The 19,522-nt window shown below is 41.0% G+C and overlaps 1 protein-coding gene across 1 annotated transcript in view; it reads right to left on the reverse strand.

The window, feature by feature from the left end:
• LOC121569695 (integrin alpha-3) overlaps window positions 1–18,933 on the reverse strand; it is a 52,100-nt gene extending 33,167 nt beyond the window's left edge. Inside the window, exon 1 of the mRNA XM_041880841.1 lies at window positions 18,391–18,933. Coding sequence (XP_041736775.1) covers window positions 18,391–18,590 — 200 coding nt within the window. The 5' untranslated portion in view covers window positions 18,591–18,933. The remainder of the gene's footprint in view (window positions 1–18,390) is intronic.
• Window positions 18,934–19,522: the final 589 nt, after the last annotated feature.

Genomic DNA, 19,522 nt, shown 5'->3' on the forward strand with positions numbered 1-19,522 from the left:
CCTTGTTTAGAGAAAGGGACATCTCACTTTCAAGGTCTCAGCTTTGAGAGAAGAAGCCTTGTGAGGTATTGGTCGTCACATGAATGAAGCAAACATTAATTATGAATGAGCTAAATCATGCCATTAATTTACTTATCTCAACAATTTGAAGGTTTTCTGTATAGTTGTCTAATGTTGGTGGGGCATATTATCATGTTTTAATGTCACTCTTGAATCACTAAGATAAATATAAACAGTTTTTCTTGAGTGTATTATACAAAGCTAAGATTTACTTTGAAGTCCAAAGTGTAGGAATACAGGTGAAATCAGTCAAGGACACAGACATGGTGGCGTAGCAGGAAGATTGGAATGCTGTGACGAAAGAGGTTGAGAGTTCAAATCCCAGGTGAGGACAGGTTGAATAATAATTACTGTATAAATAAACATACACAATGTAATCATGTACTTTAAATATGTAAGTGGAAAACACTGTGCCTATTTTGTGATGTTCCAGGGACATCATAACAACTTTTTGTTTGCAGGGCATCATGTGAAAGTTTGAATCCACATGTGAAAAGTTATGTGAAATATCATCACATGTGAAGTGTTCCAAAACCACATTGTGAAATCATCTGTTTTTTCCGTAAGGGTTATGCCCAATTGCCCACTGAACATACCTCATATGCAATTACATTGGCAGCCTGCCTTCTTCCCTGCAATATGATATTACACACTTGGTCAGGCTGCTTTGCTTGCTTGGATTATTAGGATATCATCCGTGTTGGGGATGTTTTTCTTCACTTCAAAGTATTTTCTAATGTCTTGCACCTTTGTTCTTAGCTACTGCCCTGTGATACACAGCATAGTGGGCTGGCTTTGAATTATCTGGTTTGATTCTGATAGCTTAATTTACAATCTTTTAAGTAGAGCTCTTATCAACATACTACTATTTGAATACACCGGATTTAAACATATTCAAGTCAGTGGCTGTTATCATGGGAATGATTGAGCCTTTGTGGGTTGGGTTGGGTAAAAACAAAAACATAAGCCTTGTTTGAAAAGACTGAAAGCCAAAGGCACTCAAATCCTTTAATTCGTATAGCCTAACCTTTTTAACAATGTCATTGTCATAAGCAGTTAACAAAAGACACATTACCAAACCCCTTAAGCAAACACAATCATTAATGTAATAGAAACAGCGAGAGTGCATTCACTTGTGCTACTGCAGGCAACGTTGTGGGCGACTGAACTGAGAGAAGCATAAAGGTCTCTGATTGAGCTGCTTTGGCTCGGCTGCATGGGAACTAATGCTAAGACACGTCACAATCACTTAATCACTTTATCTCTGAATCTCAAGCCAAATCCTTCAGCGATGAGGTGGGAAATCAGGGATAAAGAGGAAGATATGGCACAGTTCATAGTCAGGCTTTGTGTAAACACATGTACTATAGACCTACTGTGCACACACACACCCTAGTCCTAACCATCCCATACTGTACAAAGATCACCACTGGCAACTCTCAGGGGGGAGGGTTGGCAAAGTAGAGTAAATAAATGACTAAGATATCTACATGAACACTTGCTATTGTGAAAAGGCATGCACAGTAATAAGACGTGAGCTTTTTTTAGGGGTGGTGTTTCTTAAGGCATAAGCTCTGCTGGGTTTGAATGTACTTCACTTTGTAGCTCAAGACTCACTTCAATGAACTCTCAATGTTGTGTGACTTTAAGCTAAGTCTATATACAAATGTCACAGGGTGAGGGTGCTGGCACAAACTTCTGCCAACTTCCCAATAAGTGATTTTACACTGGAATCTCAATTTTGAATGATCCTCTCACAAAACCCCTAAATCCAAAGTACTGAGACAGGGTTTAGACCTCTTGGTAGCTTGGCAGACCATCCTGGTGAGTAGTCCACTGACAATTCCACCACACCTTTACACAGATGGTACAAGAATGAGTAACGCACTTCTTGGCAATCAAGAGAACTAGTGGTTTAATAAGTAATAGAGAGAACAGAGGAAGCATAGCAAAAGGACTTATGTAGCTAGCTGGTAGACTGAATAATTTCCTCTCCCATACTGGCCCAGTGCCCTAGCACACACAGTCAAACAGACCACTGCACCTGAGACAAGATATGGCCGATGACCTCATAGTACATACTGGAACTTGTTTTACTTTGTGGTGAATACCAAGACTATAGTCAGGTGGATGAAGTATTTAGAATGGACTTGATGATTTAACGCTTGGTCAGTTTGCTGTGAATGTCCAAGATTGATGTTCATGGATGATAATGTATCATCAACATGCTTGTTGTGTTCCCTCTCTCACAAAGTAGTACGAGAACTATTTCAAACATGGTCTTGAGAAAAAGGCATGGGTTATATACATTTACTGAGAGGGAAAAAACTGGCCTAGCTTTGAAAGTGTAGCTAAACAACTGGCAACATGAGGGTGGCCTGAATACACAATGCAATATAAGATCACCATGGCGATAGGCACCGGAACCTGCTGCCTGTAGAGAGAGACAACACGGACCGCTGATCACCATATTGTTCCCTGGCATGAAGGCATCCACATGACTAAACATAGCACCTTTCTGTCAACATGTAGGGCACATCTGAAGACATTCAGAACAATCAACGGGATTGGTATCTTTAGGCATTGCAGTGGATTCAGTGTTTCCTGCACAGAGCATCACGGTTGAAGACATGAGATCAAGATCAATCTGTTTCACAGAAACAAAGCCCATTTAAAAACACCAACTGGATCACAGGGCTTCCCACATAAATAAATAATTATATTCGTACCCTCACAGAGATTCTAAAATAATGTAAATGTACTTATTAGAAAGTAATCAAAAATGTCCAGACAAAATGCACTTTGAATTTTAATTAGGATATACCAAAAGGAACACAGAGTGCTGCAATCGTAAACGTTGAAGCAGCACACGCCCCAACTGAAAACACAATGACATGTCCTGTTTTGTCTCAGCAGACAGAACAGCTCTAATCAGAGATATCACACACCCATCACATCACAGAGGGAGATGGAAAGGAAAGTGGCAGTGAAAAGGACATCAGTCAGCTTTCGCAGACCTCACGTACACAGACCTCACACAGCAGTGTTTCCAGCAACACAGTGTTTTACACAGCTTTCAGGACAAGACGATTTCTTCAAACGGGGTAACACACACTCCATCTGCCTGTTGCCATCAAGCTACTCAAGCTTCATCCAAATGATGTTGGATAAACAGGGGATGCTTTGAAGATTGACATGTTGATGTTTTGAGGCAATACAGAGAGAGGATCTGTGCCAAAAATGGAAAATGTATTTGATTGGTACAGAGAAACAACAGTACATTTTTCACACACAAAATAATAAAGAAACTTTGAGTGTCCGTATATTAAAATCAGTTAAAACAGTAATAATTCACATTTTATGCAATCCTCCTTTGTCTTTTTGTTTAGTCTGCAACTTTGCATGCATTGGTCCAAAAACAAACATGAACGAAAAGAGACAGACATATGATGTGATTAGGTTACAGTATTGAGCAGCCACTGTAAGCAGAGGCATAACAAGACAAGGCTTCTTTGTAACTCGTGTTAACTAATAGACAGACTAAATGAAGTCGGACAGCAGACGCGGCTGGAGTCCAGAATGGAACGCAAGCCAGACGTGTTTATCTCATTCATTATGTGGAATTACCTGGTGTCGGAATCGACTCTCTTGAAAACAAATACTGCTGCCGGTCAGAACCATTAACCTGACTATATGTCTCTGTCTATATGTCATGTGGTCCTCTGTAGCTCAGCTGGTAGAGCACGGCGCTTATAACGCCAAGGTAGTGGGTTCGATCACCGGGACCACCCATACACAAAAATTTATGCACGAATGACTGTAAGTCGCTTTGGATAAAAGCGTCTGCTAAATGGCATATTATTATGATGTACACACACATACACATACAGTGGGGAGAACAAGTATTTGATACACTGCCGATTTTGCAGGTTTTCCTACTTACAAAGCATGTAGAGGTCTGTAATTTTTATCATAAGTACACTTCAACTGTGAGAGACGGAATCTAAAACAAAAATCCAGAAAATCATATTGTATGATTTTTAAGTAATTAATTTGCATTTTGTTGCATGACATAAGTATTTGATCCCCTACCAACCAGTAAGAATTCCGGAGATCATACGTTTCCTGTAGGTCTTGACCAGGTTTGCACACACTGCAGCAGGGATTTTGGCCCACTCCTCCATACAGACCTTCTCCAGATCCTTCAGGTTTCGGGGCTGTCGCTGGGAAATATGGACTTTCAGCTCCCTCCAAAGATTTAGGGAGGAGAGAAACCGTTAGACTTGTTAAAGACTATTCAATATGGTGCAGGATATTGTGAGGACGGCGATAACTAAGGAATGCAGCCTATGATAAGAACATGTAAATGTGACCTGATGGTTAGGAGAGCAGAGGAAAACATGAGCTAAACCCAGGTACAGTGGAAATATACAGCCCGACTACAGCGGAGTGGGATTTTTGTATGACGTGTGTGTATAAAAGATGGACTCTGAAATTGTGATAACAGAATTCTCAATGAATAAAAATCTCTGACTATTGCAACTGGGAGCTCTGTCCGTTTCTTGATCTAAAAGCCTTACAACCTTTTGGGAGACGCACAGAGACACTGAAATAGTTAGTTAATAAATTATCTTAACACACGTTCATCTGTACAAACAATAGTACGCAAGTACACCATGGGACCATGCAGCAGTCATACCGCTCAGGAAGGAGACGCGTTCTGTCTCCTAGAGATGAACGTACTTTGGTGCGAAAAGTGCAAATCAATCCCAGAACAACAGCAAAGGACCTTGTTAAGATGCTGGAGGAAACCGGAATAAAAGTATCTATATCCACAGTAAAACGAGTCCTATATCGACATAACCTGAAAGGCTGCTCAGCAAGGAAGAAGTCACTGCTCCAAAACCGCCATAGAAAAGCCAGACTATGGTTTGCAACTGCACATGTGGACAAAGATCGTACTTCTTGGAGAAATGTCCTCTGGTCTGATTAAACAAAAATAGAACTGTTTGGCTATAATGACCATCGTTATGTTTGGAGGACAAAGGGGATGGCTTGCAAGCTGAAGAACACCATCCCAACCGTGAAGCACGGGGGTGGCAGCATCATGCTGTGGGGGTGCTTTGCTGCAGGAGGGACTGATGCACTTCACAAAATAGATGTCATCATGAGGAAGGAAAATTATGTGGATATATTGAAGCAATAGCTCAAGACATCAGTCAGGAAGTTAAAGCTTGGTCGCCAATGGGTCTTCCAAATGGACAATGACCCCAAGCATACTTCCAAAGTTGTGCCCACAAAGTCAAGGTATTGGAGTGGCCATCAAAAAGCCCTGACCTCAATCCTATAGAACATTTGTGGGCAGATCTGAAAAAGCATGTGCGAGCAAGGAGGCCTACAAACCTGACTCAGTTACACCAGCTCTGTCAGGAGGAATGGGCCAAAATTCACCCAACTTATTGTGGGAAGCTTGTGGAAGGCTACACGAAACGTTTGACCCAAGTTAAACAATTTAAAGGCAATGCTACCGAATACTAATTGAGTGTATGTAAACTTCTGACCCACTGGGAATGTGATGAAAGAAATAAAAGCTGAAATAAATCATTTTCTCTAGTATTATTCTGACATTTCACATTCTTAAAATAAAGTGGTGATCCTAACTGACCTAAGACAGGGAATATTTACTAGGATTAAATGTCAGGAATTGTGAAAAACTGACTTTAAATGTATTTGGCTAAGGTGTATGTAAACTTCCAACTTCAACTGTATACACACACACAAAGAGAAATCCATTAAAATGTAGATGCCATGGTTGTTTTAGCCCTAAGGTAATTATAAGTACTATCTACCAATAAAGACCAAATGACAGCAGATCAAAATGTCATAGCTAGGTATGTTATGTGCACAAAATCGACAAGCCACATGGTGGCTAAATCACATGGTGTGATTTAGCCCAGGTCTCTCACAGTGCTGTCAAATCAACAGCAGGTACAGCAGTGTTCATGGAAGTAACCCCGCTAATTCTACCCCTTGTGTTGACAGTCTGGAATTTATCACATCAAAGTGTCAGGTTACCCAACCCTGGACTTGGCTATTGGCCAGAGAAACAGATAACAACACTGGAGTTGACTGTCAGACTAGACTTCACACAAAGACAGGATACGATCAATTGTCTGATGCTCAGAAAGATTTAAATGTTAACATACTGTAGGCTACATTTGAAGGGATGTATCAATGAAGCAATCATCACACCATACGTGAATACAATTACTAGGCCTATAATGAGTAGACAATTACAGCTAGTACAGAAGTACAGACCATGTGTGATGTAGGAGCACAATGAGATCACTACTATGAAGGAAATGGGTGATTTGTCTGCAGGACAAGAGGGCTGATAGTGTGGGTATAAAGCTTTCATTGTCTAAAAGGTTGCGGGGGTCACATTACTCCTCCACGGGAACCCTTTATGTCTGTGGGACAGACGGTGGTGGAAGTGGAACGTAGTGTGTAAACGTTTTGACTGCTGTGGAAGTCTGGAATCAAACGTGGCATGCCAAATAGAACCTTTGAACTCCCCACCTGGAGTTCATTCTAAGGGGCGGTGTGTCTCTCACGTTCAGTTATGTCATGTTGAAAAGAAAGCTCTGGAGGACTCTCCAGATCCAATTTCCCCTTAAATCTAGGAACCGACATACTGGAGGACTCGGGAGCCTCTCGGTAAAGGGAGAATGTCAAGAATATTTTTATTTAACCATTATTTTAAAAGACCCTTGAGGTTAGAAGTCCCTTTTGTGAAGGCAATCTGGAATAGTTACCCCACAGTAGACATATTGCCTAGTAGTCAAACAATATCAGCCAACTGTATGACACAACAGAGAGAACAGGAGATAATACATCTCCCTTTCGCTCTGTTGTGTGATACAGTAAAAGGGACCACAGAGGCCACGAAAAAGTAGCCTTTGAAACAGGGAGAACGTGAAGAATCTTTACTCCCACAGCAGACAGTCAAACAATGTCAGACATCTCAATGAGTTATGTCCCTTTCTCTCTGTTCTGGTTGATACAACAAAATCGACCACGAAAAGTCTGTTTCCTGTACCACTCAGAGCCGGAGCCCTGTCCATCCTCCTAAGTCACTATGCTGCGTCCCAAATGGTACCCTATTCCCTATATAGTGCACTACTTTTGACCAGGGTGCTGTTTGGGACGCATCCTAACTTGACAGGTGCTTCCTGTTGGAGTGATGTTTAGAATCTCTTCAGTTCCCCCACAGAGCATTAAAGGGGCACTTCACCACTTTATATCCCCATATTGAAAGATAGACACTGCTATGGTGCTGGAGATAATGAATGTTAAGTTAAAAACAGGTGAACTTCCCCTTTAACACTCATCTGCCTCTCATTTCCCCCCTCTCATTAGCACCTGACACAGCGATGTTGCAAACAGCCCACCTCAACCCGACTCAACCTGACCAAAGCAGGATCAAGTGTAGTACCACACCACTTAGGATCATTAAGATCATTAGCCTGTTAATTGATGTCAACACTGTCAGCCATTTTAAATGATCTTGCTGTAATTACTATGTTATACTTTAGGGAAAATATCTGGTACTTCTGGACAGTAGGCCATAAAACATAAGACAAATATGGGTAGGTTTTAACAGCATGCAAGTATGGATTTGGTTTTGTGTTAGCTTTTCTTATCATAGATCATTAATGTATTTCGTTCACTACAATGAAACCAGACAAAATGTATAGATTAGCGAGAGCAAAAGAGCTGTCAAATCGCTCCATTTTGAGACCAACCAATCAAGTGAAATGGAGATAGGACTGCTGACGCTAGCAATAGTAATATCACCCATTAAACAGGAAGTCATTGAGGGACAAGAGTTTCAGTCACCCAATCGTAATCAGGCCACAGAGACCCTTTCATTCTGTGAGTAAATCACTCCCATTCACATCCCCTGGGGTCAAGGACCAAAGGGATTTCCTCCTCTGCACTTCCTGACATGACAGCACTGGTGACAACTTTAACCTGGACATCATTTTAGATGGGTGATTAAGGCAAAAAAAAAAAAAAAAATTATGGTATTGATCTATGTGTTCATTATTTTATGTCTTTGAGTCTTTTGATGATCATTTTTATAATTGTATAAAACATGTAATAAAAAAAATATTAAAGCTTTGTGTGTTACACGGACTTGAGAAATCTGTCATTTGAGCCCAACTGGTACTAACACAAATGTATACAGGCAACAAAATGTTACATTTATTAGTCCATTGGCTAAAGACTTGTGGGAGAGCAGTCTACCAGCCTACGTATAGGAGGTATAAGCTACTTCCCAGTCCTGAATTAAAACAGACAGTATTCCATCAGCCAAATTTACAGCAGATTATTCGAGGGACGGACCACACCACATGTCCTTTTCATCTGTGTCGGACGGTGCAGTTAATTGATATGGGTGGGGGTTTACGTATGGATTTCCATTAAAAGCTCAATTCAATTAGTTGGAATAAAGGCGAGGGGAGAGGGAGAGAGGCTCAGCTGCCATAATGTGTTTAAGGTTCACAAGGAGCCTCCATTGACCTGCATGTCAACTCTTGTCCAGTTCAGATGAGGGTCTCAATGTTCACTGAATTAGAAAGCTTTATCACGACGGAAGTACAGATGAAGCAGGCTTAAGTACAGTTCAGTATCAGTACAAGGGAGTTGAACTTCAAGACATGAAGCGCTGAGATAAATAGTACACTTACAGTATATGCTATGTTATACAACGGGTGGGTCTAATCCTGAATGCTGACTGGTTAAAACCGCATTCCAGACGGTGTCTATTCCACAAGTTACCACCGGCTAAATCTATGTTAAAATGCCTATTTACTCTGTTCCATCTGACTGCGCAATCCACTGTCTCATCAGCCCAGCCAAGCAATTTATAAACTTGATCTCCACTATAAAAAGCATCTAGACATTATCTCACATTTCTTTTAGACTAACATTTAGTTTTCAACAGCGGAGATGTGTATAAACCTTGCTGTCTGTCTCTCTGACATTTGCAACATTGTTTCAATATTAAAATTCTTTATCCAGCTGTCCCATAGAAATGAACGTTTCGGGAGTCGGGACGAGACAGACAGGCAGGCAGTGTTTCTCAACCAGTCAAAATCATGAATCAGCTGGCATCATTTTTATGGATATTTACAAAGACATGTCAATTGAAAAAAGGTAAAATGAAACGAAGTGCAGCTAGTTTGCAGTCTTTCCAGCTCCAGTTAGAAATTATTGTTTTAGCTGTGTTGTTGGCTAGCTCCTCTGAACAACAGTGTCCTGACGAGTGAGCACATTTTCTATGCCAGGCGAAATCAAGCCTCATTGTCTCATTGTTATGGATGTATCCAAATAAATGTCACTAGAAAACAGCTTAAACAAATGCAAATGCGGCTACTATGCTGTTATTCTGGCTGCTTATTGACGTGACTGTAAGTTAGCCGTAGTTGGCTAGCTAGCAAGCAAGGAATAAGAATGTTGCCAGCCAGTATGGCAATCAAACATTTAGAACGAATGACTGGGTCGCATCCATAGATACAGAACAAAAAGACTGAACGACTGGGTCGAGTCTCCAGCAACCGAACCGATAGAATGAACAACCAGCCGGCATGGGTAGAAACCTTAGATTTGTGTCGGGACTATATCTTCTGAATGGATGAAATATTATGAATACATTAATCAAAATAAAGTTTTTAATGAAAATATGTCAATCATTATTTGAATATGTTGGTAACCCATTGTATAAAAGTGATAATGCCCTCAAAGCCAGTGTTTGGAGGACATATCGACACGGTTTGCCAGTCCCCGACTTCGTCTCGGGCCTAACAACACCCGTGCTAATATATCCTCCAAACACCGGCTTCTCGGGCATTATCACTTAAATATCAAACTACAATATTCACATCACTCATTCCACAGCTATAACAGCTGTTTATCATTTTAATTAATTAAAAAAGTATATTCATATTATTTATTTATTTATTTAAAACAGGAGAAATAAAAAATATTTCAAACATATATACATATAAAAAACAGATAAACACCATGTGCTAATGAATGCAACACATATTTTGCAACCATTCCTTATCTTTCATAAAAACAGGTGGTAAACCCCAATGGAGAGTTTTAGGAATGTCTCAGCCAAACAAAAACAATATTGCCTTACTGTTGTTAGTACTGTACCTCTTTCAACCGAATGGGTTGCTGGGATACAAAAGCTGACGCAGTAGCTGCTGTAACCTCTACATATTGAATGGTTTGAACCAGTTCAGTTCTCTTCATCTCTTTACAGCGATAGAGATGATGAAGCAGTGGGATCTGAGCCAAGTACAGTATTACCCTTTGCCCTGACGGTTCCCTTTTGCATCATGAGGTATTCTAAACGCATTATTAATGCCTCAACACATTAATCTGAGGGTTGATTTGACTGCTCTAATTCAAATAAAATGTTATTTGTCGCATGCGCCGAATACAACTGGTGTAGACCTTACAGTGAAATGCTTACTTACAAGTCCTTAACCAACAATGCAGTTCAAGAAATAGAGTTAAGAAAATATTTATTTACTAAATAAACTAAAGTAAAAAATAAAATAAAAAGTAACACAATAAAATAACAATAACGAGGCTATATACAGGGGGTACCGGTACCGAGTCAATGTGCGGGGGTACAGGTTAGTCGAATTCCTACAGTACGTCAGGTCAGCTTTTACAGCCATAAAAGGGGCCAGACACCAGCAGCTTTCCTTAAAGGGAAGTACCAGCTCTAGGGTATCTTACATCTCTCTTAGTAAGTCTTTAAAGCTGCAATATGTAACTTTTTGGCTGACTGACCAAATTCACATAGAAATGTGTGTTATAGATCTGTCATTCTCATTGAAAGAAAGAACAGATCTACCACTTCTTAGACTATGTGCGCTATTTCTATGCTTCCCTTTCTTAAGTTTATTTTTGCGTCTTTTACTTTCGGTTTTGTACACCAGCTTCAAACAGCTGAAAATACAATATCTTTGGTTATGGAAAATATATTTCACAGCAGTTTATGATAGATCTCTACATTATACTTGCTTGTTTTGTCACATAAACTGAAATTAGGCGAACTATTCTAATTTCATCAACCAGGATATGGCGGAGCGATTTCTGCATTGTGCATCTTTAAGGAAGTCTCTCTGATTTTTCTCAGATATCTAATTGAATCACTATGATATAGGAAGAAAGAGGGAAGGGGACATACCAATATACTGGCGTAAGAGAGTAAGTCCATTGACCTGGTGACTGAGTAAATAATATTGGAGAAACCGCTAACACTGTAACCCTCTTGTAAGACAAGAGTTGTTGTGTGTCACTTCACTTGAGTCCAACATGGATTTGAGACTGGCTCGTCAGTCATCAGAACTGATTTTCTCTAATTAGAGCTTCATTCCAGTCTGAGCCTGGGTGGGGACGACACTATTGATCAGCCTATTGATTCAGAGAACCAACTAGCTAACTCCTGGAGCTGTCTGACAGATAGCCTAATGAGGAAAGAGTACCCCCAGCCATTCCACTTATTTGATGAATGCCATTACTAACACACCTGATCCAATCCACAACTAATCATCAAGCCTTTCATAAGTCGAATCATGTGTGCTAGATGGTCTGGAATACATCAAATACATGGTGTGGTACATGAGGGTACTCGAAGAGAGATTTGGGAAATGGTTTGTGCAGGACGTGTAAGACTTCTTCAGTCACTTGGGCCTACAGTACAGTCGTGGTCAAAAGTTTTGAGAATGACACAAATACTAATTTTCACAAAGTCTGCTGCCTCTGTTTTGATGATGGCAATTTGCATATACTCCAGAATGTCATGAAGAGTGATCAGATGAATTGCAATTAATTGCAAAGTCCCTCTTTGCCATGAAAATGAACTTAATCCCAAAAAAACATTTCCACTGCATTTCAGCCCTGCCACAAAAGGACCAGCTGCCATCATGTCAGTGATTCTCTGGTTAACGCAGGTGAGAGTGTTGACGAGGACAAGGCTGGAGATCACTCTGTCATGCTGATTGAGTTAGAATAACAGACTGGAAGCTTTAAAAGGAGGGTGGTGCTTGAAATCATTGTTCTTCCTCTGTTAACCATGGTTACCTGCAAGGAAACACGTGCCATCATCATTGCTTTGCACAAAAAGTGCTTCACGGGCAAGGATATTGCTGTTAGTAAGATTGCACCTAAATCAACCATTTATCGGATCATCAAGAACTTCAAGGAGAGAGGTTCAATTGTTGTGAAGAAGGTGTCAGGGCGCCCAAGAAAGTCCAGCAAGCGCCAGGACCGTCTCCTAAAGTTGATTCAGCTGCAGGATCGGGGCACCACCAGTGCAGAGCTTGCTCAGGAATGGCAGCAGGCAGGTGTGAGTGCATCTGCACGCACAGTGAGGTGAAGACTTTTGGAGGATGGCCTGGTGTCAAGAAGGGCAGCAAAGAAGCCACTTCTCTCCAGGAAAAACATCAGGGACAGACTGATATTCTGCAAAAGGTACAAGGATTGGACTGCTGAGGACTGGGGTAAAGTCATTTTCTCTGATTAATTCCCTTTCCGATTGTTTGGGGCACCTGGAAAACACCTTGTTCGGAGAAGACAAGGTGAGCGCTACCATCAGTCCTGTGTCATGCCAACAGTAAAGCATTCTGACACCATTCATGTGTGGGGTTGCTTCTCAGCCAAGGGAGTGGGCTCACTCACAATTTTGCCTAAGAACACAGCCATGAATATAGAATGGTACCAACACATCCTCCGAGAGCAACTTCTCCCAACCATCCAAGAACAGTTTGGTGACGACCAATGCCTTTTCCAGCATGACGGCTCACCTTGCCATAAGGTAATACTGATAACTAAGTGGCTCGGGGAACAAAACACTTAGACATTTTGGGTCCATGGCCAGGAAACTCCCCAGACCTTAATCCCATTGAGAACTTGTGGTCAATCCTCAAGAGGCGGGTGGACAAACAAAAACCCACAAATTCTGACAAACTTCAAGCATTGATTATGCAAGAATGGGCTGCCATCAGTCAGGATGTGGCCCAGAAGTTAATTGACAGCATGCCAGGGCGGATTGCAGAGGTCTTGAAAAAGAAGGGTCAACACTGCAAATCTTGACTCTTTGCATAAAGTTTATGTAATTGTCAATAAAAGCCTTTGACACTTATGGAATGCTTGTAATTATACTTCAGTATACCATAGTAACATCTGACAAAAATATCTCATAACACTGAAGCAGCGAACATTGTGAAGACCAATACTTGTGTCATTCTCAAAACCTTTGACCACGACTGTACATACGACAATTGAAAACATGGACAGGACACACACACTTGAACACAAATATATACAAATGATGGCATGTAGGGGTATAACTGTAATTTCCCTGTACAGTAAGTGACCTTTGTAAGAGAAACAATTGGGTTACCACTGTATTGCCTCAGTTCTCTCTATTAAGAACTACTTGGCAGACCCCGGCTTTGCTAGACCGGTCAAATTGAATGCAGGCCTTGCTTCTCAGTGCACTCACGATTGCATTCCCATCTACTGTAGTAAGGTCCAGATTACTGTGCTTTATACAGGCTTCTCCAGGCTGTGTTGTGGCTTGTCTCTGAGGACATCCCCTCTAAACCCCACCCAACCTCACCAAATCACCCCCACACACACACACAAAACCCATAAGGCTATGCAACAGTAGCTCAACTAAGAAATAACCTGCAAGTGCTGCCTCAGAACCATTGGGTTGCCAAAAGTAGAACCTAGATCAGTGCTTAGGCCGGGGTCACACAAAGCAATCTGCAGACCATTTTTGTTGCAAATTGCAAGTAACATCACTTTTAGGGGCGACTTTGTCCAACACCATAACTAGGGCCAAGAGTTTTTTCCATACCAGGAAACTGGACAGGAGTTTTTCTTGGTCAGGTCATATGGTCTTCTCTGCAGACACTGAACAGCCTTTTCCCAGGGGACCATACACCAGGAACCCAGTCCAGCCTCTTCCTCCTGCTCTGACCAGCAACCAGGAAGCCTTCAGACAGACCCATCCATCCAGGCCACATAATACCATCATAACCCAGCCACAGCCACACAGTAGAGGGAGGACACCATTAGGGCTAGTGTCATTTTCCTGACGACATGACCTGACCAGGACAATCTCTTGCCCTTAGATGGCCTATCATATAAAAACAACACTTTGCATTTTCTCTCCCCATATCTTGTCTCAATATCATGGACACTTCTCTTTAAAGGGCAACTCGACTACTGACACATTTTGGTAAGTCGTGTATGAACCCACCGTCCAGTGTCTTCCATGGATGGCATGGGCAACTACACAAGGATGTGTGGAGGAGACAAGACATAAATGACAAAACAGCTCATCACATCTGTTAACAATAAGGATGTTGCTGCTATTAACTTTGCTATGAACTCCTTTACAAGCATTTCACTACACCTGCAATAACATCTGCTAGATATGTGTATGTGACCAATACAATTTGATTTGATTTGATTTGAAAGACTCAGAGAGTCAGAGGTAACAACTAAAATGACAGTATGAGAGCAATAAAATAAATCACTGACAAGTTCGACCTAAGAAGAAGGATATCGGTATAAATGCAACACTTTGAGGGGGATGGGTGTTAGAGACATGAGCTAACCTCATATTCTATAAAATCATAATGACTTGCATATGGCCCATGCATTGTGTTTACTGGTTCAGCCAGACACCATAATTACTGTTAATATGGCTGAGATGTTTTTTCAAAGTACTTAACTTGACACAGTCTCATCACCCACTGAGGCTTTGCTGAAGACAACCCACAACTGAAGAAACACAGCAAAAAATATTTGTTGACTTTGTTCACAATTTTTCAACACCAGCACCAACATATGTGAAAATGGCGCGTTTCTATGTTTTGTGGAAAAAATTAATAAAGGAAGATCAGTGTTTCCAATGACATCATCGGTGTGCATCGTGATTTTAACCAATTATGAGTAGGCATTGCCTACTAATTGTCTACAAATTGGTTGATGATGTCATTGGAAAAACTAATCTTCCTCTATCTTTTTTACTACAAAACATAGAAACGCAGCATTTTCACATCTGTTGATGTTGGGGTGGTGCTGGAGATTATGAATATAAAGTTGAAACATTTTGAAATGTCCCTTTAACAAAGCTCCTACTTGACTGAAAACTATCCACGCCCTCCTTTTATGATTAATTTCGAGGAAGATACAGTATGTGCGGTCTAGAATTCAAATGTTTGGCCACATTTTATGTCTGTCAAATGGGAGATTCTAAGTCAAATGGTCAGGATTGTGTGGGTAGTGATCACATACATAGGCCTATACTATACAGAGTTGTTATGTAGTTGTGCTATGCTTTATAGTTTAGTTAAGTCTTGATGTACAACCACCTGTCTTGAGTCATCGTAACAAGACATCACACATTTAAAAACACACATACAGATAGACACACAAAAGACACAGTATCCTACATATGTTTCTACGTAGATGTTCTCTCTTTGGGCTCACTTCACATTTTCCCCACTATGTTAATGTCGGGCCTTTCAATCAAAACAGGATTATGTTATGCCTAGCATCAGATCCCATTGTAATAAAAGAAAACAGCCTGTATGTAAGAGGTGCAGGCCTGTTGTATGACATGGCCCTATTGTGAAATATGTGGCATGCCATCCGCCGTGAGGGAGAGAGGGGCTGGCATTATGAGCCAACCACCAGGCCTGTTGGGGCTATAGCAGAACAGCCTTAGCTAAGCATCTCCTCCTACCATTATTACTGCAAACAGCCAGAGGATAAAGTGGAGGATTGCTAAAGCCAAGATCAGGCATCTTCCCAGGGGAATCATGCAAGAGGCAATTGTCTGAGTGCTGGGAGCAATTTTTATATGCAATTGAACAGTAACGGTTTCTGCATTGTATTTGTGTGACTTAGTAGGCCCACCAATTTGTAAGTCGCTCTGGATAAGAGCGTCTGCTAAATGATGTAAATGTAATGTTGTGGGCCAGTCTGTGCAGGGTTTTCTAAAAGTGTGAAACAAAGTATGCAAGTGAGTAAAAGAGTGTGTGTGTGTGTGTGTGTCTGTGTGTCTGTGTGTCTGTGTGTGTGTGCAGGTGTGGCACTCTCACTTCAACTATCTCCTTGACCACACTCTGGCCACTGAAACACAGGTCAAATAAATCAAGGAACATTTAACATGTCAGTGATGTCACCACAAGAGCATCTGGTTAGTACCAGCCCATTGATTACACAGAAACAGCAAAGAAATTGATATTTAAAAAAATACATGACACATCGCCTTTTCCACTCTCAGGTCTCAGTGGAACTTTGTGGGCCATTAAAGGTGATTGGTGGGTTGTGGGGGACGGGGGACCAACTCCCAGGAAGCCTATACTTCCTGGTCCTTAACTAGGTTAAATGTGACAAGGTTAAGACAACGTAATAATTACATGTGTCAGCCTTAGAAAATAAACAAATTCATTGGACCAGCGCCATTAATATCTACTAGCGCTGTGGCTAACTAGCAACGCTGGTCCCATTTTCGCAAACAGTTATGGGATATTAGAATCCTGTTCTCTTAACCTTTGTCATCTTCAACCTGCTCTCCAGCTCTGGAGGGACTCTCCACTTAAATGCCCAGCTAAATCAGAGCTGGGATGACTGGGAGAGCTGGTTAATGGATCGGAGGGAAGAAATTAAATCAGGTGATTTAATACTGGACTATTGGAGGATGAGGTGTCACACCTGGGGAGTAGCCACCCATGACCAGGATAGGGCATAGCCCAGCAGAGAGCTATGTGTGTAACGGAGATGGTCCGGTGAAAGATGATCATGTGATACGTGACCTTGCTTGAGGCTGAGACCTGAAGACACCTAGGGTTTAGCTCAGCAGGCTAACATAGTCTTGTGGTGCAACTCCGTTACGTTTGGCTAAAAGCCTCTCTGATGTGGATTTGGTGTTCTTCTAGGTCAGAGAAGGCATGCCGATGATCAGCTTTTGCCCACCAAAGAAAGGTCAGTGTTTTTATTGGGAAGCTCTAATAATTTTCCTCCGGGCCATAAAGAGGCAAAAGGTTCAATTAAATCGTTTTGTGGTCCTCTGGGGCATATAAGAGAGGTGGCACCCAAAGAAGATGTATATCAAATACCCTCAATAAAACATCTAAAAAATATATTATTTACACAAATGTTTGTTCTCTGTGTATTTCAACCAGTTTGTATGGCCCCCAGCTACACTATCACCAAGACTGTGATAGTACCATCATGAATGGTCACCCACCTCCATGAGCTGGTTGAGCCTAGCCTACTCTGTCAGACTGTGAGTCATAATTATTGTGTAGCTGAGACATGGAGATTAATAATTGACTGAATAGAATGAACCTAAGCCACACCTTGCATGGGGAATAAAATATATCCCCATCAGCATGTTTTTGAGGTTCCTGTTGCATGTGCATGCTTAGGCCTATGCGTGGAAATGTGTCGAATAAAATTGATTTGAAATGTTTATGATGGTACATGGTTTGTGTTATAAATTGCATGAATGTACAAACCACCAAATAAATGTTATGTTTATAGTCTGGTAAAACTCCAGTAGACATTTGAGATCCTAATGTGACATTTAGCCTGCATATAACAGTTTTACAGAGTTTGAAGTGTTTGTTGCTGAACTTGAATCACGGAAAAGCGACAGCCTACATTGTAAAGGGGTTGCCAGGAATTTGACAGGCAGCTATGTGGCAAGTAAAATTCTGTATTTCATATTACAGTACACCTACTGTAATATAAATATGGTATCAAAGAAAGTACTGTGTAATGACACACAGTACAATGGCATGAAATTGACTGTACTATACTGTAAAAAAAAAAAAAAAAGTATATGCTACTGTAATCACAGTATTTTACTGTAATTACAAGGGATAGGTGCAAGCAGGATGGCTGCTAGATAAAGTGTTTACACATAACAGCATAATGTATGGTACTGTATTCTTAGGGAAGAATTACAGTACCTTTCGAAATAAAGCTATTCTTTCCCCGCCCACAACATTTCCCCACAATGCACCATCATTTACAGTATGCTGCTTTTACTGTTGATAATACCCCAAATGACCGTCTAATTTACAGTTTGCCGTTACAGTACTCAAAGGAAGTTTGACATCCACAGGTGCAATGCCTTTTATTTCCCCCTATCTTGCCTGTGCACATTCTATAAAAGCAAAATTGATAAATCGAACATTTGACAACACTTACAGGTATCTTTTCTCTCCCACCATCTGTTTGTGAAGTGCCACCGAGAAGCCAAAGAGACTTCCCGGGGTCTTTCCTTCCTTGACGACAGGGAACCGCACGTCCAGGTTGAACCCTTGAAGAATATGTACTGTGCACAACAGGACAAGCAACAGGAGGTAGTAGGTATTCGTAGAGAACCGGAGAAGTTGAAAGATAGCCATGTGGACTTCCTTATTATATTTTCTTCTCAAACATCCGTTGTTCAAATGCAGAATGTGTTGTATTCTTTTTGAAATTACTTTCGAATCTTTCCCACAAGTCAAATAACCGTGCAGCCCTCAACGAACTCGCATAATTACCGCTGCCCTACCGCCCTCTCTCTCTCTCTACGCTCTGCTCTCTCTCCCTTCTGTCTTCAAAAACATACAACCACATACGGCCGATAGAACCTCAAACGCGCTCACTGTACACATTAGTCATTCTTCCGGGGTGTACTGCGGTCATCATAAATTAAATCATTGGGGGTTTATACGGAGATTAAATTGAGCGCGCACGGGCACCTTGTCTGCGCGACAGCTCAGCCTGGTCTCATACACTAGACATTACATAGTAAACGTAAATCACGCATCTAAATATAATATGTAATATTTGGTATGTTTTCATAAGACAGAATTCATAACATATCATACCTTTTGCAAATTCGTAACATATTGTACGAATTGCAATTCGTAACATATCATACGAAATGGATGATGGACATCCACAAATTAATACATACCATACGAAATGTAACATATCAATCCAATTGTTATATCTCAGATTTACTTTTACTATGTTACGTCTACCCCTGAGTCCAGGTTGGACAGCTCCAGACTACCAATAGAGCAATTGCAATCATGCATTGTTATAATCCTTGCCAGACAGCATAGAGTAGCCTATTCTAGACAGTGTATTCTCCAAGTAGTGTGGGAGTTTAAAATATGATATTTAAGTGTCTATAGTGCCCCCAGGCGTAAGTGGTGATTACAATAATCATGGATAGAAGACAAATTGCGAAATAAAAAAGTATACATGCACTTTGACCATGCCCTTCCTCTTCTTGAATACAGCTAATTTGCAGTTGGATACATGGATTGTATGATAACCTTTGAAT

The sequence above is a fragment of the Coregonus clupeaformis genome, unplaced genomic scaffold (assembly GCF_020615455.1).
Source record: "Coregonus clupeaformis isolate EN_2021a unplaced genomic scaffold, ASM2061545v1 scaf0027, whole genome shotgun sequence".
Taxonomy (NCBI): Eukaryota; Metazoa; Chordata; class Actinopteri; order Salmoniformes; family Salmonidae; genus Coregonus; species Coregonus clupeaformis.